Below are 20,197 nucleotides of genomic sequence, written 5' to 3' on the forward strand. Positions count from 1 at the left end.
CATAGAACAAAAGTGATAAAATCTTTAAAGAGAGTAAAAGAAAAAATATAAGAGAATATACAACTTAAACATACCTAACTCGATATTTAGATACCAACGTATGTGTAGCAAATAGAGAGAGTCAAAGTGAGAAAATAAAGTCAAGCATAATGAATCACAAATAATGAAATAGAAAAAGATATACAAAAATAAAAGAAAAATTGTAAATAGAGAAAGATATAGAGAGATCGACATAAAAACAACAAAGAGAAATGTACATAGAATAAAAATGATAAAATCCTTAAAGAGAGTAAAATAAAAAATATAAAAATATATAAAACTCAAATATGCTTAACTCGATATTGAGATACCAACGTACCTGTAGCAAAGAGAGAGATAGCCAAAGTGAGATAATAAAATCAAGCATAATGAATCTCAAAGAGTGAAAAAAAAAAAAACACAATAATAGATAAAAATTGTAAATAGAGAAAGATACAGAGAGATTGATATAAAAACAACAAAGAGAATAATATATAGAATAAAAATGATAAAATCCTTAGATAGAGTAATAGAAAAATTGCAAGAAAATATGTAAGTCAAATATACCTAACTCAATATTTGAGATACCAACGTACCTTTAGCAAAGAGAGATAGGGTTGAGATACCTACACCAATCAGCAATGAACATTCGTGTTAATAATTCTATTACATAATTTGAGAGTTTCTCTCCCTATGTAGAGAGAAACTATAAATGTCCACGTTTATCAACGGTTCTCTCTCTTTCATCCACTCTCTCCCTCATTTAATTTTCTCTCCCTACTCCTTAATTTTTGTTATCTATATCTCCCACCTCTATCTTAAGGTCCGTGCATAACTCTCTCTTCCTATACATATATCATGTAGTAAGTTTAGATAATGATTGATTTTATTGATATACTATGTATATTTCTCTAAATAGAAACTACAAATATGCATATACCTATCCCCAACTCAAATTCAAGATAGAGAAAGCTATGCATACATATCTAAGATTGCATCCATATCTAAGAGGGTTCCCCATCCATTCATGATTACTTTTTGTTTCACCATCCAAACATGATAACCTCTCTCAATGTATTCACGCCCCACTCTCTCTCTCTCTATCTCTTTATCTTATTAGTTAGAGTTTTGATATTATAGAAGTTAGAAAACCCTAAACATTAATAGAAATATGGTCCCTTTTTATTTTCATGACACACTCTCTCTTTATCTCATTAATTGGAGTTTTGATGTTATAGAAGTTTGAAAACCCTAAACCTTAAACTATCCAATTAAAGCGGACCTCCAAAATTTATCATGTATTCTTAATGCTAAATTTGTTTAGGATTATCTTAAAATCTATTTTCATAACTAATTATAAAATTTTAAACTCTATAAAGAGTTAAAATCTAAGTAGATTTATAAACATATAAAAATCTTGAAAATAAACTATCCATGAAATATAGGGAAAATTACAAAAACCCCCTCAAGTATAGTATCTATGCAACTTACCCCAACTAACTTTTCCTCTCACTTTTTTCCCCACAATCACCTTTTCTCTCAAAAACTTCCCAAGGTAAAAAGTTATTATTTTTTGAACGGAAATGCCTCCCTTCCCTACAAAAAAAACGAAAGAAAAAAAAGTCACTTGACAGTCCCAAGCAGTGTATTGCCAGAGCGACCAATTCAACCGTCGGAGTGATGTGGCTCTAGAAGGTGTACTGTCGGAGCACGTATTTGTACTGCTAGAGCGTTTGTCTTTATTGCCGAAAGGACCTATTCAACCACTGGAGGGATGTGGCACTAGAAGGTGTGCTACCCGAGCGCGTCTTTGTACTGCCGGAGCATGTCCTAATTGCTGGAGGGCTATGGCTCCAAAAGGTGTACTGCCGAAGTGAGTACTTGCATTGCCGGAGCGCGTGTCTTTATTGTCAGAGCGTTTAAATGGGTTGCTGGAGCCCACGGGGAGAGAGTTGTAGGTAAAAGCCATGAGGAGAGAGAGGGGTAGTTTAGTTTTTTTTTATTTGGGTGAGGTTGTTACGAGGAAAGATAGTTGTAGGAAGAAAATGAGAGAAAAAGTTAACTGGGGCAAGTTGTATAGACATATGCGTGAGGGGGTTTTTGTAATTTTTTTTAAAATATATTCCAAGATGCACTATTTTTTTTAACTCAAAATATTTATTTTTTCATATTCATACAAATGAACTCTTCATAAAAAATATTGCAAGATACATTATTGGACTTAAAATCATTATTTTTTTATATTCATACATCATGATGTCTGTCGAGATGATAAATGAGAGGGTTTTTCAACATTTAAATAACCTTCTCCTAACGGACATTTGAGGTGCATATGTGAGTGATTCTTTACAAAAAAAGAAAAGAAAAAAGAAAGAGCACCCCCAACTCTTATCGTGGCCGACCACGTGGAGAGAATCCAGAAGCTTCCACCGACAGACATTGCGTGGCCATAACGCCTCCATATGTAATAAGAGGAGATGTCCATCGATTTGGCTAACGGCATTTGATTCTGGCCCTTTATCCACCGTTTATTTTATAGAACCGCTAATTCGTAGCGTCCACAGCCTGCCCTGCTGTCTGTAAATAGGGCGACAATCTCATTTATTTCGTTGCGTCGGTTGGGTTTTGATGTTTTCGGGTCTCTGTCTTTTATTTTAGGGTTTTTTCTTGGTTTAGGGTTTCGAATTTATTATTGGTTTAGGGTTTCAAATTTATTATTGGTTTAGGGTTTATATATATTTTGATATGGTTTTAGGATTTCGGAGGTGGTTTTGATATCTGTGTTCGCATCCAATCAGTTCTTGTTATTCCGGCTTTTCTTTATTTTACTTTCGGTCTTTTATTTTATTTTATTTTTTATTTCTAGGGAATTGTAATTTCTTGTTTGTTTTGGTTTCTTTTTTGTTTACTGTGTTTTATGAAGATTATTCTTTTTATGCAGCAATATCTGGCCCTCTTTCTATTTTAGAGTTTGCCTGTTCCATGTGATCCTTGGAGTCTTTTTAGGGTAACATGGGGGTTTATAGAGTGATGGTTCAGTTTTTGTTTCAGATTTACTTGAGATCCTACAGAAAGTGCATTGGAAGGATCTAAGCTCATCCAAGCTCTGTAAGATAATTGATTTTCTGTAACATAAGCTTTTTGGTGCTTCTGTGCAGCATCCTCGTTTCTTCTCTGGTATTCTTTCTTTCAGTTTAATTGGTGCTGGCGGTTTGCTATGAAGGTTATATTATGACTCCTCTTGGTGAGATGTTTTGTAAAATTGTTGATGAGAGGTTCCTTTTCTTCATATTTCAAGAATTTTGAGGTGGTGGCTTATGTAATTGGGTTAATTCTGTTCAGTTTGCTGGGTTTGATGTCCAGAACTCAAGAATTCAAGTGTAATACTCTGGGTTATTTGCATAACTTGATGCTGATGGAAAATGGCAATCTTGAGAAAGTTGTGATGTTCTGCACTTAGGGGGTTATTTAATTTAGTATGCTGGATCGGTTTGATTTCAGATGGTATTATTCTATTTAGTAATTGTTGTGACTTGTCTGCATATGCAGCTCGGTGGATGGGTTGAAGGGCCGGTTGTTGCAATTATAGGAAATGTGTTGAAGTGCTTATCTCAATCCATTATTTTCTCACATGATGAATTCTCAGTTGATCGGGCTTCGGGGAAACAGTTATCTCTATTTGGCCTTAGGTTCACAGATGGTCGTTACGTTTTTGGGAAAACAGGTTTCCATTTTAATTTGAAGACAAGTTCCAATTCTTTTAATTGTGGTGGCATGTATTAACTTGTATGGTGACCAAGTTGTGTCTGCCTGCCTTTTTGGGATGTCTGGTAATTCGTTTTGCTTGATTTCGGTAAGGTAACTGGTTGAATGCTGCAGCGCATCTACAACAAAAGTTGGTTTCTCATATCCCACTCTATCTGAATATAGAAGCTGAGGCCAGTTTGAATTAGGACTGCCTGGGGCCAGATCACTATTTTAGCAGATGTGCGATTTGACTTGGTTTGATATTGTTTTTTAGAGGCTTGCTTTCATGAATATTGGCTCAATTGTTACAAATTTTGTGCCCTTAGGTGTTGTGACGTGCTTTTCATGGAGGCAATGATGCAGGCATGGGTGGTACTATTTTGATGTTCCTCTTGAGATTGCTGGTTTCTTCCTGGTCTATGTTGAACCATTTTTTATCAGTTGCATATAATTTATTGGATCATTGGCACTAATCTCGACGAGTATATGAAGTAGCTATTTTGACTGGATTGGTTATGGAGTTGTCTTGTAGCCATAGCGGTTTATTGTAGTTATTTTGGGATATCTACTGTATTCTCTCACTTTTAGTTATGTGCTTTTTGTTTAGGTTTTTCATTTGGTACTTGCGGCATTTCGGAATGGTTGAAGATAGTTGTGCCAGATTGCAATCACAACTTAAATTGGGGTTTTCTCTAGTTTGGGGCATCTTTTATGTTACCTTCCCTTATATTCCACTTTCCATTTGACATTTTTAATTAAGTTGAAGATAGTTGTGCCAGATTGCAATCACAACTTAAATTGGGGTTTTCTCTAGTTTGGGGCATCTTTTATGTTACCTTCCCTTATATTCCACTTTCCATTTGGCATTTTTAGTTAAGTTTAAATTTGGAGTTTCGGAGATGAGAGGCCATTATTGTTATTTGTTGGGGTATTTGATTATAGGTGCATTAAAGATTTGAAGAATGGTATCTGTTTTCTGGTTCAATCGGATGGTCTGTTTCTCAAATCATACCAGCGTGACCCACTCGATCATGAAGCTGGAAGAGATGGTCTCAGGCCCCATACTATTGGTTTGGTTTTATTTTAGTCTGATACTTAGTCTTAATTTCTGGAGGCATCTAGTAGTAAACTCTCATCTTCTGTCATGTCTGTTATGCCTAGGTACGATGGCGATCCTATCATCCTTTTTTGCTAATTGATTGTTTCAAAGTTCTTGTTTCTGGGTTGTGTTGGCCCTGATATTTTATTCCTTTGACGCCTCTTATTTTTTTCCTTGATTTTGTTATATAAACTCCAAATTGATTGTGTTTATAGTCCACTTGGGAAAGAAAGCACATATTGGAAGGGGGTCATTTTGTCTATGTGGTGATCGGTATGGATTCTATCTGATTTTATTTTGATTTCTGCCATTGTGACTTGGAGATGTTCTTTTTGAATTTGCAGCTTTTAAAATGGCCTAAAGCTTTCATTTTCCTTTTTCTTGTTATTGATTTATGGTTTTACAGTTGGGTATTCTTCTTTGGGGCAAATTTCCTCCTATTTATCTCCATCCCTGAATATTTTTAAATTGGTGGCATGGTATGGAACTATAGAGACTGAATGTCCTTATCGCCTGAAGTTTGCTGTTTTGATACTATGAGAAGTAGTTTGTCAAATTGCATCGCATTGTTTCCATGGCTCTGTATCGTCCTGAAATGAAACTGGTGTTTTATGTGGTGTTCAATGATTGTCCTAACGATTCCGGATTTTGGATCTCTCTTGTTCAACTATTCAAAACCAATAATTGTTTGTGATGTTCTTTGCTTCTTGGTTCTTTTCTTATGAATTTTTTGGTTTTATTTGTTCCTTAGTGACCTTTCCTAGGTTCTCTTATAGTCCTCTATGGTTCATGTATTTGTATTGTCTTGTCGGGGTTTATATTTTTTAACTAGTGTGTTTTATTTTTGAATCTTTTCTGTTTTGTGCTTTTTTTTATTATTTAGCGGATTTAAGTTTTTATTTTTAATTTGTGCTACTCTGTCTTTTCACTCTCTGGATTTCTGAATATGTTGCTAATGATGGGTTTTTCGCTTTTAATTATTTTTGGTGCATCTCTCAACTATTAATTTTTTGGGTTTCTTAATTTTTTAGGGAGGATCAATCCTTCCTGATTCTTGAGTTAGTTTAGTTTCTTGGAAATTGAAATCACAGAGTTTCTTAGGGGGCCCTCTCATTTTTTTGATATTTAATACCGTGGGTATTATGTCTTTCTTTCTTAGCCTTTTTGTGTATTTTTTTTGTTCATCCTTTATACTTGAAAGAGATTCTCCATTCTTCTCCTAGAAACGTTTTTGTGTTCTAAACTTTTGAATGTATAGGGTTGTGTTTGTAGTATTGTAGTAGGATGTCCATTTTAAGGATTTTGATTCTAATAAGGGCTTCATGTTGTTATTTTAGTTTTTCCATTTGGACTTTGCTATTTTTATTGGTGCTTGCAGAGTAAATGGTACTAATGGTCAATTACAGTGTTATTATTCTATGAAGGTTGAGTCTGAAGATATTTTTGTAGTGGTTCTGGGTGTTCATTGAATTAATCTTTTGAAATTTGAACAACAATCTGTGCTCACCACTTGTTAACTTGGATAGTTCTTTATGTAGGATCTTGACTTTGTGTTCCTCAATGACATCCTCTTTGATTCACTGTGTTTTTTGGCTTATAGTGCTTGCTATTGGGGTTGTAGTCTGTCAAAATTGGAAGTGATTCGAGTTCATGGGTCTCAAAATAATGCCCTTAATTTTTGGGAGATCGGTCCATCTGCTTCTAAAGCTGCTTGTTTACGTCTCCAGTTCTCTCTACGTTTGGAGTTTTTCGTAGCTTTTGCTATGAACTCGATGTTGATGACCTTTGGGAAGTGGTTCTTTTATTGAATATGCTTTATTTTTAATGGGCCATTAGTTTGCTGTTCATTTTGATCTATAGATGTTTTCTGCGTCTGCAGCGTTTTTTTATCGGATGGGCTGAGGCACAGATGTTTAGTTGCAGCTGATGTCTTCAACATGTTGAATTGCTGGTCTCTAGTCATGGATTACGATTATTACCTCTCATAGGGTTCAAAACTCTAATTGATGACCTTTGGGAAGTGGTTCTTTTATTGAATATGCTTTGTTTTTAACGGGCCATTAGTTTGCTGTTCATTTTGATCTATAGATGTTTTTTGTGTTTGCAACGTTTTTTTATAGGATGAGTTGTGGCACAGATGTTTAGTTGCGACTGGTGTCTTCAACATGTTGAATTGCTGGTCTCTAGTCATGGATTCACCTATGATTATTACCTCACATAGGGTTCAAAACTCTTCTTGATGACCTTTGGGAAGTGGTTCTGTTGTTGAATATGCTTTGTTTTTAGTGGGCCATTAGTTTGTTTTTAGTGGGCCATTAGTTTGCTGTTTTTAGTGGGCCATTATTACCTCACATAGGGTTCATGTTCTAGTTTGAGGCATTTATTTGGTTATACGGTGATGATGATAGCATGAGAATGATTTCTTTCATTTTATGGGGTGAATGATGGTAGGTAGTCCATCATGGAAGAAAATTGGCCGACTACCTCTTTGACTTTCGTCAGTGTTGGATTTTGAGCCTAAATTGGTGTGATTACCTCAATCATATCTCATTTGGTTTACTTTCTTTTAGGAGATCTTTCATTCAAATTATAGTAGCGAAGTATTTGTTGAAATATTGTATGCTCAGGGCTGTGTTCAACTGTTCTCCCTGAAATAATTTCTTGGTGAAGACAAATGCAATATTATTAGGTGGCTGTTTGAATTGTTCCATCACTTTTGGGGTTTTTGCTTTTCTCCTGTTCTTTTTGTTATTTGGTTGACATATTTGTTTGGGAATTTTGGGCAGAATCAATTTGGCATAGTAATATACGTTGCTCTTTGATTGTGAAGTCTTCTTAGGTACCATGGTGATTTGCCCTTGTGATCGGTGGCACATATTGGACTGCCCCTGTAGCCGGTGGCACACATTGGACCGTTTTAAGTTTGTTCTCTAGCAGTATGGTTTGATGTATCTGGATTCAGCTTTGGACCTTCTTTCTTGTTGGCTAGCCTGGAATTGGTCTTTGTTAATTATATGATGATACCCTTATGTCCTGGCGGTTCTGTAGGTGGGGGAGCTATATATGCATTGGTTGTTTGTCCAATGGGCTCCATGGCATACATCTGCTGGTCGGGCTCTATTTGGTTTGTTTTGATTATAGTAAAGTGTTTGGGATCTCTCATAGGTATGTATAATGTATATACACTGGCTGTTGTTATGTTCAGGGTTTAGGGTGCACCCTGGTGCTAGCAACCATATTATGAGCTAACTTGTATTTCAGTTTCCTGTTGCATTTTGTTGGATGGCTGGCAGTTAGGTTTCTATATTCTGTCTGACTGGAAGATGCGGACAGTAAGAGGCGACAACATTCAAATGTTAGAAACATAGTGTGCCATTTGCAGAGCTCTGGTGAATGGGTTTATGCTTTATATCTTTGGATGTCAATTTCATTGATGATACATTCTGTAATGGCTTTCTGCCTGATCTATGAGGTGTCTTGGTAGTTCCATCTTTCGTGTCTAAAACAGTGACTCTCTAGTGGTGGACCAGGAAGTGCCAACACACATGGGATGGGGACGGGTGCACAAGGTTATTAATTGAGATCTAGTTGCAAAGTGATAGATGGTTTGATTTGTACCTCTTACCTTGACCTATTTGAATTGCAGTTGTCTGAGTTGTTTAGTGATCCTTTAATCTCTACGTTCTTTTAGTCACCATTTGGTTTGAGATGGAATGAGGACTAAAAGTCTCATGAGATGTGCATTTATTGGTTTTTCAGAGATCGAAGGTGGAAGAGGAGGGATTTGGTGACGTGCATCACTCTTTTTTATTGGTGGTTTCTTTTATGCAGGATTTTCTTTAGCTGATGTGCCTGTTGGAGCCATTTTATGTCAGTCCATAACTATTTAAGATTATATTATTCACTTTTAATAAGCTTTTGACAATATGCTATGCTTTTTTCTTCAGTATCTGGGCTTTGCCTCTTTATTCCAGGTTTATTATTTTCCTTGAGATTTGTATTTGTATGGTTAGATTATTTTCTTTGGCTTTGGGCGGAATCTGTTTGGTATAGTTATACACTTTTCCTCTTTGTTTGTAAATGTTTATATGTTGATACAGAAGTCTTAATTTGCATTGACTGTTCTCCTTAGGTAAGCTGATGATTTAGCCTTGTAATCGGTGGTACACATTGGACTGTTTCGAGTTTGTTATCTGCAGTGTGGTTTGATTTATTTGGACCCAACTTTGGACCTTCTTTCTTGTTGTCTAGCCTAGAGTTGCTCTTTTTAAATTATATGACTATACGTTTGTGTCCTGACAATGCTGTAGGTGGGGGAGCTATATATCAATTTATTGTTTGCCCAATGGGATCCATTGCATATTGCTGCTGTGTGGGCTCTATTTAGTATGATTTAATTATAGTTTAGTGTTTTGGACCTCTCAAAGGTATATACATTGGCTGCTATGTTGGGGGTTTAGGCTGCATCATGGTGGTAGCAACCATATTGTTAGTTGATTTGTATTTTTAAATTTTATGATTATACGTTTGTGTCCCGACAATGTTGTAGGTGGGGGAGCTATATATTAATTGATTGTTTGCCCAATGGGATCCATTGCATACTGCTGTTGTGTGGGCTCTATTCAGTATGACTTAATTATAGTTTAGTGTTTTGGATCTCTCAAAGGTATATACATTGGCTACTATGTTGGGGGTTTATCTGCATCATGGTGGTAGCAACCATATTGGTAGTTGATCTGTATTTTAGTTATTTTGCTGGATGACTGGCAGTTGGGTTTCTATATGCTTTCTGACTGGAACATGCAGACTGTTTGTGCGGACTGTTTGAGGTGACGGGAGTGCCAGGAACATCGTTTACCATTTATAGAGCTCTGATGAATGGTCGTAAGTTATCCTTGATCTCTTTGGATGTCAATTTCATTGATGATACAGTCTGTATTGGTTTTCTGCCTGATCTACGAGGTGTCTGGGTAGCTCCATCTTTGGAGTCTGTAACAGTGAAATCTCCAGTGGTGGACCAGGAGCGCCAATACATGGGGACGGGTTCATTGGGTTGTTAATTGAGAACTGGTTGCAATGTTGAGGATGGTTTGATCTGTGCCTCTTGTGCTGACCTTTCATGTGAATTGTAGTTTTCAGAGTTTAGTGTTGGTTTGATTTATACGTTCTTTTAGTTACAGTTTGGTTTGAGATGGAAAGAGGATCAAAAGTCAATTGAGATATGCATTTTTTGGTTTTTCAGATATTGGAGGTGTGGAATAAAGGAGATTTGGTGGTGTTGTTCATTCACTCTACTTTTTTATTGGTGGTTCCTTTAATTCAGGATTTCTTTAGTTGGGCTCCTGTAGGAGCTGTTGTATATTGGTCCCTTACTATACTCGATGCTATTCTCTCTCTTAAAATAAGCTCTTGACACTATGTTTTGTTTGTTACTTTGGTATCTGGGCATTACCTATTTATTCTATGTTTATTTTGTTTTCATTGAGATTTGTGTTTGTATAGTTTGATTATCATCTTTAGCTTCAACACATTTTGTTATCTGTTTTTTTTTATTTGTGATTGTGAAGTCTTAGTTTGCAATGACTATTCTCCTTAGGTGCCATGGTGATTGGTCCTTGCAGATGGTGCCACACATGGGGCCGTTTCGATTTTGTTGTCTAGCAGTGTGGTTTGATTTATCTGGATTCAATTTTGAACCTTTCTTGTTGGCAAGCCTAGAGCTGCTCTCTGTTAATTGTATGATGATACTCTTGCGGCTTGGCGATGCTGTAGGTGGGGGAGCTATATATCGATTAGTCGTTTGCTTAATGGGCTCCATGGCATACGGCAGCTGGGTGGGCTCTATTTGGTAAGTGTTATGGATCTCTCAGATGTATATACGATGTCTGTTGTTATGTTAGGGGTTTGGCTGCATCGTGTTGCTAGCAACCATTTTTTTAGCTGATTTGTATTTGAGTTTCTTGAAGCATTTTGTTGGGTGGCTGGCAGGTAGGTTTCTATTCTATATACTTTCTTGCTGGAAGATATGTGGACAGTATGAGGTGGCGAGAGTGCCAAGAACATTCAAATATCAGAAACATGTGTGCCATTTATGGAGCTCTGTTGAATGGGTGTAAGTTATCCTTGATATCTTTGGATGTCAATATCATGGATGATACACTCTATATTGGCTTTCTGCTTGATCTATGAGGTGTGTAGGTAGTTCCATCTTTGGTGTCTGTAATAGTGGCTCTTTTGGACAAATGGAATGGGGTCGTGTGCACATGGTTATTAATTGAGATCTGGGTGCAAAATTTTGTTTGATTTGCGTCTTCCCCTGACCTATTTGACTTACAATTGTCTTAGTTGTTTAGTGTTGGATTGATTTTTCTAGCGACCTGTAGTGTTGGATAGATTCTTCTATCGACCTTTTGGTTTCAGATGGATTGAGCATGAAACTTTACCTGAGATCTTTATTTATTGGATTTTCAGAGGACGGAGGTGGAAGAGAAGGGATATGGTGATGTTGTCCGTTCTTTACAGTTTTGTACGGTGATATACTTTTTGCTCATTGGTTGTAAATGATTATATGTTGATTGTTAAATCTTGATTTGTATTGATTGTTCTCCTTAGGTGCCATGATGATTTGCCCTTGTAATCGGTGGGGAACACATTGGACTGTTTCGAGTTTGTTGTCTAGCAGTGTGGTTTGATTTATTTGGGCCCAACTTTGGACCTTCTTTCTTGTTGTCTAGCCCAAAGTTGATCTTTGTTAATTATATGATTATACGCTTGTGTCTCGGTGATTCTGTAGGTGGGGGAGCTATATATCAATTGGTTGTTTGCCCAATGGGATCCATTGTATACGGTTGCTGTCAGTGTTTTAAAATGCAGGATGCGGCCCTGATGCAGTGGGGGGCCGATGCAGCGATGCGGCTCGATGCGGCCCGGATGCGGGTGCATCGCGATGATGCGGTCAATAAATGTAACAAAATTTTAAATTTTTTTAAAAAATTTTAAATTTTTTTAAAAAATTCTAAGTTTTTTTAAAAAATAAGTTAATGGATAGAAAAAAATATGAAGGTGATATATGTGATAGTAGGTATTTTAGTTTAATGATTAACTTCAAAACTATTAGTTGGAGATTTTGTATCCAGTTAGTTATACACCCATATAAGACTTCCACAGAGCAAGCATATCACACAATTTCTATCTTTGGGACTTTTTAGTTTAGCATATTTCCAAGCCGGATCCTTATTACTAGAAGATTGGGAAGAAGACATTGCCGCAAAAATATGTATAATAGTAATATTGTACAAGAAGGAAAAAAAATTTACCGATTTTTTGAAGTACTGCTCGATTTCTTTACGACTTCTGAAACCCTCGATTTTTTATCACAAATTAATCCTAACATCTCCAAATCAACAATCAATGTCATCTAATGGACATCCAAGTATCAAACAACCGCCAAATCGAGGATTTCGATGATAAAAAATTCCGCCTAAATATTTTTTTTCTCGATTTGATGCAAAAAAAAGCCACAAAAGTGACGGAAAATCTTCGTTTAGGGCCCCCTAATACCCCCCCTTCCAAACAGTTTCCTTAACATTTGGATGGTCAAAAAGACCATTTTGCCCCTCTCTAAGGGGATTTCTATATTGGCTTTCTGCCTGATCTACGAGGTGTCTGGGTTGTTCCATCTTTGTAACAGTGACTCTCTGGTGTTGGACAAGGTGTGCCAACACACATGGAATGGGGATGGCTGGACTGGGTTATTAATTGAGAACTAGTTGCAAAGTGAAAGATGGTTTGATCTGTGCGTCTTGCCCTGACCTATGTGAATTGCAGTTGTCTGAGTTACTCAGTGTTAGTTTGATCTATATTTTTCTTTAGTCACCTTTTGGTTTGAGATGGAATGAGGATAAGTCAACTGAGAAATGCATTTATTGGTTTTTCAGAGATCGGAGGTGGAAGAGAAGCGATTTGGTGATCGTGTTCATTCACATTTACTTTTTTTATTGGTGTTTCCTTTCATTCATGATTTTCTTTAGCTGATTTGCCTGTAGGAGCCATTGTATATTGGTACATCACTAGATAGGATGCTATTATGTTGCTCTTATTACGGTCTTGACAATATGTTGTGTTTGGTTCTTCGTTGTCAGGTCTTTTCCTCTTTATTCTATGTTTTATTAGTTGCCTTGAGATTTGTGTTTGTATAGCTGGATTGTCATCTTTGGCTTCAACACATTCTCTTTTCTTTCTCCTCTCTTTTTTCTCTATGACTGGAACATGAGGACAGTATTAGGTGCTGCAATTGCCAGAAAGCCCCCATTTGTTATTTTTATGGTTTTTTGATTTTAATTGGGGCGTATTTTTGATAGGGAAACTGATTGTGTGTGTAATGTAGAGGCCCCCAATTTTTTTCCAACAATTTTTTCTCAGTAGATCAAATTATTGTGTATTTTGGTGGTCATTATTTTTAAGGATCTTTCTTTTTGGTTTGGCTTTCTCTTCTTCTTGTATATTGAGGTTTCTCCCATTGATCAAGCTAGTTCGTTCTGGTCCTCTGTGGCCCAAGTGGGAGTGGGTGCAAGCTCAATATCTGATTTGCCTCGCATTGATTCAATAGGATATGTATTGCATTAGACAATCTTAGAGATTTTTTTGGGTTAGACAACAGGACCAAAAGATGCATTCTTGTGAGAGAAACTACTAGTACGAGATTTTCTTGGGTATTCTGATTTCTTTAGGTTTATTGGTCTGACTCAGATTTGTAATGCTCTATTTTTTTGCTTCAATTTCTTCCATTCTTGTGCGTATATTCATGCGCTCTTTAATTTTTTTTGTCATTTTGGGTAGCATTTGTGGTTTATAGGATGATGGTTGTGTTATTATTTCAGTGTGCTTAAGTAGTGGCTTCAAAGGTCTATGCTAATTTAATCTTTGTAAGATAATCATCTATCTGTGAGATGGCCCTTGTCGCGTTATGCTAGGACCTTCTTTTATGATTTAATTGAGTCTGCCAATACTCCAGTTTTCTCCCTCCGATTCTTCTCTGGTATTGATTCTTGGTGATTGCTTGCAGTTTAACTGGTTTTGGTGGATTTCGTTGATACTTTCTGACTCTCCTCTAGGTGTGATGTTGTTTTGTGAAGTTGTTAAAGAGGGGTTCTTTTGTTTGAGTGTTATGTCGAGCCATCATTGGATTAGTTGAGGTACTCATCCTCTATGAATGAAGAGCAACATGTTGAAGTGTTATGTCAAGCCATGGATTCCCAGATGGTTTGTGGTGTTTTGGGAAAATAATTACTTCATCTTGATGCCATTTTTCTATTCTGTGGTATAATCGTATGATCACTATCTGCAATTTTTGGGATGCTTAATTATTGGGAGTCCTCTTCGATGATTTCATGAGGGGAGGAACTTTGCTGGATGTTTCTGGGGCTCCTGGCATAAGTTGTTCCTGCATTTGATATCTACCTGGATTTGAATCTGGTTTGCTTTATGGACTCATTTGGTTTGGATATCTGTCATAAGATTATAATTGGTTGTATTTTTTTTGGAGGCTTGCATTCGCCTAACTTGCTTTCAGGGTATTGGCTTGTTGAAAGTGTTGTGCTATTAGGTGCCTTGTGATGCTATTATTGGAGGCAATAGTGAAGGCGTACGTGGTATTTGTTCGATGTTCCTTGAGTTTTTTGGATTTCTTCTGTTGTGTTGAGTTATTTTATCAGTGATATCTTCTTTATTGTATCATTGCTGAACATGACAAGTACAAGAGTTAGCTGTTTTGACTGGATTGGTTATGGAGTTATGCAAGTTTTATTTCTTGTGGTTTAGGTAGGCAGCTGAATTCGCAGTTTAATTATTCACCAGAAAAACAAAAGATCTCAGTTTAATTTGTTTTGTTTTTTAAGTTACGATGTGGATATGCATCATAACTTAAAAAGCAAGAGTTACTTGCCATTATGCATTGTGCAATGATGCATAATGGCTCGTGATAGTCGTGTAAGAACAATAGAGTTACCTGCCTTGCCTCTTTGTTTTATGTTTTTGTTATTTATGTTTTAAAATATTTTGGAGTTGTGTCCTTCGATGGTTTTTGTGCCGATATTATCTGTGAATGCAGAAATGTATCCGTTAGAGGTTTGGAAGAAGATTGTTGTAGTCTTTTGAAAAGTTCAACTGTATATCCAGTCTTCAGTGATCTTGACATCTGGTCTTTATTTGCTTCAAGACTGATATTGTCCTAGTTACACTCTTATACATGTCGGTATCGGCCCATGTGTTTGTTTAAATCAGTTGTTCCTTCTTGGTTCGTGCTCTTCTTTGTGTGGGAGGTTATTCTCTGCATTCTCATGATTGAACGACTGAAATATGTATTGCTCTGCGATTTTAATAAGATATATGGACGTGATGAATCATTAGTTTGTGTTTTAAGATTGTTGGCCTTTTCTTTGTTGCATCAGTGGCTTGTTGCTGCTGGATTCTCCATTGTTGAGCACACTGGGGAGGGAGAGTTGCTGGCAAGATGCAATGTTCGATTTGATGTACATCTGACCTGAATCCCGTTAATGTTAATCTGTGGGAAGACATTGTGTTCAACAGTTGTGCTCGATTTCATTGGTGCCATCTCAGGAAAATGCTGGTGTTGGTGGTTTTTTTTTTAATTTTTTTGGGGGTATGTTGGTGTCGGTGTAGACGTTAGATAAGCCATTGTGGGACATCCCAAATTTACTTCTATAGGATTTCAATGTCGTGCGTCTGTGTGGCTTTATGTATGTTTCTTTGTCGTATTGGAAGTTCTTATTTTTTATTATTGAACATGTAAATATTTGATGGTGAGGTAATGGTATGCATCTGCGTGCATAAAAAATTTAAATTTGATCCCCCGTGTGAGTTACATGGTCACTCTTAGCTTTTGGATATGTGATCTACATTTGAACTTCCTAGTTGATGGTCGTTAATGTGAGCTTGTATAAAAAACTAGTGTTTTTTTTTTCATGTTTTTTTATCAAAAGTAAATAAATATTTTGTAAATTTTACCCGTATGTGATTTATGTCGGAATTATGAATGTTTGTTTCCAGAAAAATTGAGTGTATTTGTAAAGAATTAGAAGGAGATGCCATTTAAGTGGGGATGATTTTCGGAAAAGTTTATATGAGGTTGCAACCTTAAAATGTGGAATCACAAATGCACATCAAAAAACTATATAAGGTTGCAACCTTAAAATGTGGAATAACATATGCACCTCAAAAAACTATCGGAACGGTTGTTTTAATGTTGAAAAACCCTCTAATTGATATTCTAGACATCGAGATGTTTGAATATTATTATAATTTTTTCTTTGAGTTTTAAAAATAGTACTTCTTGCAACACATTATTTAGATCGTCTATCTACAAGATTATCATATGTTTATAGATTTATTTTATTTTAACCATTTTTTGAGTTTAAAATTTGTTAACTAGATATGAAAATAGTTTTTAAGATAATTCTAAAAAAGGTTTTACAACAAAATTATATCTTACGATAAGATTTGCAGGTGCGCCTTAATTGGATTGTTTAAGGCAGAAACTGCACCCATTGTAAATACATCCAATTGCGGGATTATAGCATTATTTGTGGGGTTGCGGTAGAAATTTTGTCGATTTGGATGGGTTGTGATTGTAGAGTCTTGTAATTTAAGATCTGGAATTCCTCTATTGAAAAGAATGATATCGTTTATTAGTTTCGGATGTCTACTCTACAAAATTGCATATTAAAGCGGTAATTTAGATTCTATTTTGACTCCTTTTGTCAAAAAAAAAAAAAAAAAAAAAGCGATTTTATTTGGACACCTGTTGTTTTGGTAGGAATTTAGATGTTTCGTTTTGTGATGCAGCCAACTGAGGGTGACATGGGGCGTCAAATTTATTGTCGTCTATGGGGGTTTATTATTATTACCCGCAAGCATTACTTCTTTTTTTAAATTCCAAGATCATTGCTTTAAAAGAAATGGAATTTTGAGGTCTTAGCAATTATATCGTGTCTTATAAAAAAATTAGGGTTATCTTGTTCAATTTTGAGATTTTTTCTTTGCATTTCAAGCGCTTATTTATTTTTTTTTTCCGCTCTTTTTCCTACCCCTTGCCCCAAAAAATTGGCTGTTATGATCTATATTTTTGCCTATTCAAAATTTGGCGCTTGTAAGACACTCTTAAAATGGGTTTTGCTGGAGGGAGCAAGAGCAAGTAGGCTGTACGAAATGAACTATATGGCTTATGCAATAAACATCATTATGATATATTGCTTACATGACGAGCATCATTCTCTGTTAATTTCATTCTAAATCTGCCTACGAAAATGAGCCACTTGATAACCGAACATGGTTGATACATCCCGCCGTACACATGTGCAAGTAAAACAATTTCATGCTTCTGAAATTTCTTGAAAATGTATATCACAAGGAAATTGTGATATGATCTCTATTGCCACACATAGTTGTTTTTATTATGATGGCCTTGGTTATTAATTGAATTCGAGTTTTATATGGTTTTTCAGTATTTGATTGTTTTGGCTTTCTGATTTTTATGTCTGTTTATTTTTGGTTTCACATGGGTTTTGTGCCTTATATGATGCTTCATGGTTCTAGTTTCATTATGCTCTGGTTGTTTTTATTATGATGGCCTTGGTTCTTAATTGAAGTCGAGTTTATATGGTTTTTCAGTGTTTGATTGTTTTGGCTCTGATTTTTATGCCTGTTTATTTTTGGTTTCACATGGGTTTTGTGCCTTATATGATGCTTCATGGTTCTAGTTTCATTATGCTCTCATTCTGACTAATGGGTTTTTGCGGTCTTGTGGTTACCTTTGTGTGGTTTTAGGGTTTTCGTATTTTTTTTATTTATTTTTGGATTTCGGCGGCGATGCTTCTTGGCAAATCACTTCTTCCAGATTTTTGACGTTTCTTGATTATAATACTGGAATTTTTTTATAATTCCAATTGTTTTGCTGTGGCGTTTTGATTTGTTTTGGTTTTTTGATTGTACTCTGTTCTATAAAAATCTCTTTATGTATTCATGGGCTCTATGTGACAATTGAATTTCACAATTTTTTGAGTCTTTTTAGGTTATCATTATGGTTTAAGGGAGTGATGGTTCTATTTTGTGTTTCAGAGACATTTTCGTGTTTCACAATTTTTTGAGTCTTTTTAGGTTATCAATATGGTTTAGGGAGTGAGTCCGGTTTTGCGGCCTAGTGGTTACTTTTTTGTGGTTTTAGGGTTTCTTTTGTATTTTTTATTTCTAGGCTCTTTTAGGATGCTCCTTTGGGTGATGTTATTTTGTGAATTTGTTGATGAGGGCTTCCTTTGTTCAAGATCAAATTTCTCTATGGTTTCCTCTGTTGTTTGGTTATTGAGCTATCATTGTGACCTGATTTTCGAGGAATGAGGTTTGATTATAGTACTCTTTTTCTAGGCGATGTTGCTTTTGTGACATCGATGCCTAAAGCTAATGTTGGCCCACATAAGCTATTGGATTACTTCTGTCCAGTTTGCCTCAGCGTGGTGTTTGAGATGCAATAATATGTTTTTTGTAGATATTCAAGATTATTACGTCAATTTGATGCTGATCGAAGCTGGCTATCTTGAGATGGTAGTGATAAGGTTTGCAATTTTTTCAAATCTTTTAGGGGAACAAAGTAAATTAGAAGGGCGTTATTTCTTTTAATATTTTAACCGGTATATTTTATGGAGTATTATTGAATTTGGTCATTGGATTATCTCTTCTGCACGTGCAGAAGATTCGATGAGTTGAAGCACTAGGTGTGGCGTTACTTCTGATGATAGGCAACATGTTCAGTTGCTTATTGGAAATCATGGAGTTACAAATGGTCGTAGTGTTTTGGGAAAACAATTACTTGGGGAAACAATTGCCCCTTTTCAAACTTGGTAATATATATTAGGTGCTCTAATGATCACTATCTGTGTTCTTTGGGATGCTTAATTATAGGGAGTCCTCATGGATGATTTCATGATGGAAAAATTGATGGATGCTGCCATGCTCCTACAACAAAAGTTAGTTCTTGGGTTCAATATCAACCTGGAAATGAATCTGCTTTGGACATGGACTCTATTGGTTAGGATAATCCTCTTTAGATTTTTTTTGGTTTGGTATTGTTTTTCATGAGTACTGGCTCATTTTGTGCTCAAATTTTGTACCCATAGGTTTCATGTGATGCTCTTATTGGAGGGAGGAATGGATTCTTACATGGTATTGTTTGATGTTCCTTGAGTTTTTTGGATTTCTTGTGAGCTTTGTGTTGCAGCATTTTATCAGTAACATTTTTGTTGGATCATTTCCGGGTGAGGTATGGGAACTAGGTTTTTTTTACTGGATTGGTTCTGGACTTGTGGAGTCTGTAGATCTGTGCTGTCGCCATAGGGATCTATTTCAAGTGGTATTGGGAGTCGTGCTGAATTCTATCAATGTAATTTGGCTGTATGTTTTCAAGTTTGTCATAATTTGGAGATATATCTTTGGTACTTGCAGTTGTGCAAAATGGCTCTAAACATTCATGTGGAATACTCACATTCAGGTTGGGGGTTTATATTTTAAGCAACTTTCTTACTACCTACCTTGTACTACAGTTTCCATTCTTCATTGTTGTTTCCATTTAAATTTGGACTTTTGTAGATGAGTGACCATTATTGTTAGTTGTAGGTGCGTCATAGATTTGAAGAATGATGTCGTCTGGTGTTTATCAGATGGGGTTCTCCCATTCTGTTTCTCAAAATGTTCAGTCGCACATATGCAAGGGGAATTTGCTTAATGGGACATGAAGAGATGGGCCTAGATGTCAGACTAATTGGTTGCGATTTTTTTATCTCTATTGCTTTCTACTTAATTTTTGGAGATGTTTTTTTGGGTATTAAACTCAATACCCGTTATCTTTGTTGTTTGCTTACAATAGTGGTTCACTTTCAATTCTTTATGTCTAGTCCATGGATACACATTTCTTTGTCTAGATGGTGTTTGTCCTGATGCTTGTTCTATGGATCATGTTTTATCAGTTTGCTTGGTTTTTTTTTTCCAAAATCCAATTTGTTCAATGGGTTACATGTACTCATCTCAAGATTGAATGTGGAAGCTTTTATTTCATTTTGATTTTTTTGGGAGGGGAGAGGAAAAGGGGGGGGGGGGTGAGTGGGGGTGTTATTTTCTGTATATGCTGATCGGTTTGGATTCGAATTGATGTTATTTTGAGTGCCATCATTGTGATTTGGATATGTTACTTCTGGTTTTGTAGCTCATTGCAAGTTTGTGGTTATTACTTTTTTTATTAGGGGATTTTTAATGGTTTGAAAGATCCAT

The 20,197-nt window shown here is 36.0% G+C and overlaps 2 protein-coding genes across 15 annotated transcripts; both read left to right on the forward strand.

Annotated features, from left to right (window-relative positions):
* Nucleotides 1-2,895: 2,895 nt before the first annotated feature.
* Nucleotides 2,896-15,730, forward strand: LOC110006471 (uncharacterized). 12 transcript variants are annotated; one of them, XR_016059910.1, is made up of 5 exons: nucleotides 5,110-10,712; nucleotides 10,853-10,976; nucleotides 11,336-11,390; nucleotides 11,477-14,507; nucleotides 15,313-15,730. XR_016059910.1 is itself a non-coding variant. In XM_088872786.1 (4 exons), exons 1-4 carry the CDS (start codon nucleotides 10,444-10,446, stop codon nucleotides 15,406-15,408), a joined length of 540 nt encoding a protein of 179 aa, XP_088728912.1. In that variant the 5' UTR covers nucleotides 5,848-10,443; the 3' UTR covers nucleotides 15,409-15,730. The 12 variants fall into 12 exon arrangements, 1 of the variants encoding a protein (XP_088728912.1); XR_016059913.1 differs by lacking the exon at nucleotides 11,477-14,507 and having other exon boundaries at nucleotides 10,853-11,054; XR_016059914.1 differs by lacking the exon at nucleotides 11,477-14,507.
* Nucleotides 15,731-18,007: 2,277 nt separating this feature from the next.
* On the forward strand, nucleotides 18,008-19,921 carry LOC110006474 (uncharacterized). Of its 3 annotated transcripts, none has more exons than XM_088872787.1 (5): nucleotides 18,008-18,489; nucleotides 18,624-18,961; nucleotides 19,051-19,096; nucleotides 19,376-19,421; nucleotides 19,541-19,921. In XM_088872787.1, exons 2-5 carry the CDS (start codon nucleotides 18,845-18,847, stop codon nucleotides 19,653-19,655), a joined length of 324 nt encoding a protein of 107 aa, XP_088728913.1. In that variant the 5' UTR covers nucleotides 18,008-18,489; nucleotides 18,624-18,844; the 3' UTR covers nucleotides 19,656-19,921. The 3 variants fall into 3 exon arrangements, with proteins under 3 accessions (XP_088728913.1, XP_088728914.1, XP_020517676.1); XM_088872788.1 differs by having other exon boundaries at nucleotides 18,423-18,489; nucleotides 19,547-19,921; XM_020662017.2 differs by having other exon boundaries at nucleotides 18,425-18,489; nucleotides 18,836-18,961.
* The last annotated feature ends 276 nt before the right edge of the window (nucleotides 19,922-20,197 follow it).

This window comes from Amborella trichopoda, chromosome 7 (genome assembly GCF_054954075.1).
Source record: "Amborella trichopoda isolate Santa Cruz 75 chromosome 7, AtrichopodaSantaCruz75HAP2 v2.0, whole genome shotgun sequence".
NCBI lineage: Eukaryota > Viridiplantae > Streptophyta > Magnoliopsida > Amborellales > Amborellaceae > Amborella > Amborella trichopoda.

Bases quoted from the DNA above. Each gene is read 5' to 3' on its own strand.
- LOC110006474 (XM_088872787.1), top strand. From the start codon at position 18,845: ATGGATGATTTCATGATGGAAAAATTGATGGATGCTGCCATGCTCCTA. The intron at 19,097-19,375 runs GTATTGTTTGAT...TGGTACTTGCAG, and splicing joins GAGGAATGGATTCTTACATG to TTGTGCAAAATGGCTCTAAA. The intron at 19,422-19,540 runs GTTGGGGGTTTA...CATTATTGTTAG, and splicing joins TGTGGAATACTCACATTCAG to TTGTAGGTGCGTCATAGATT.
- LOC110006471 (XM_088872786.1), top strand. From the start codon at position 10,444: ATGACTATTCTCCTTAGGTGCCATGGTGATTGGTCCTTGCAGATGGTG. The intron at 10,977-11,335 runs GTAAGTTATCCT...TTGGATTTTCAG, and splicing joins TGGAGCTCTGTTGAATGGGT to AGGACGGAGGTGGAAGAGAA. The intron at 11,391-15,312 runs GTACGGTGATAT...TTGTTGCATCAG, and splicing joins TGTCCGTTCTTTACAGTTTT to TGGCTTGTTGCTGCTGGATT.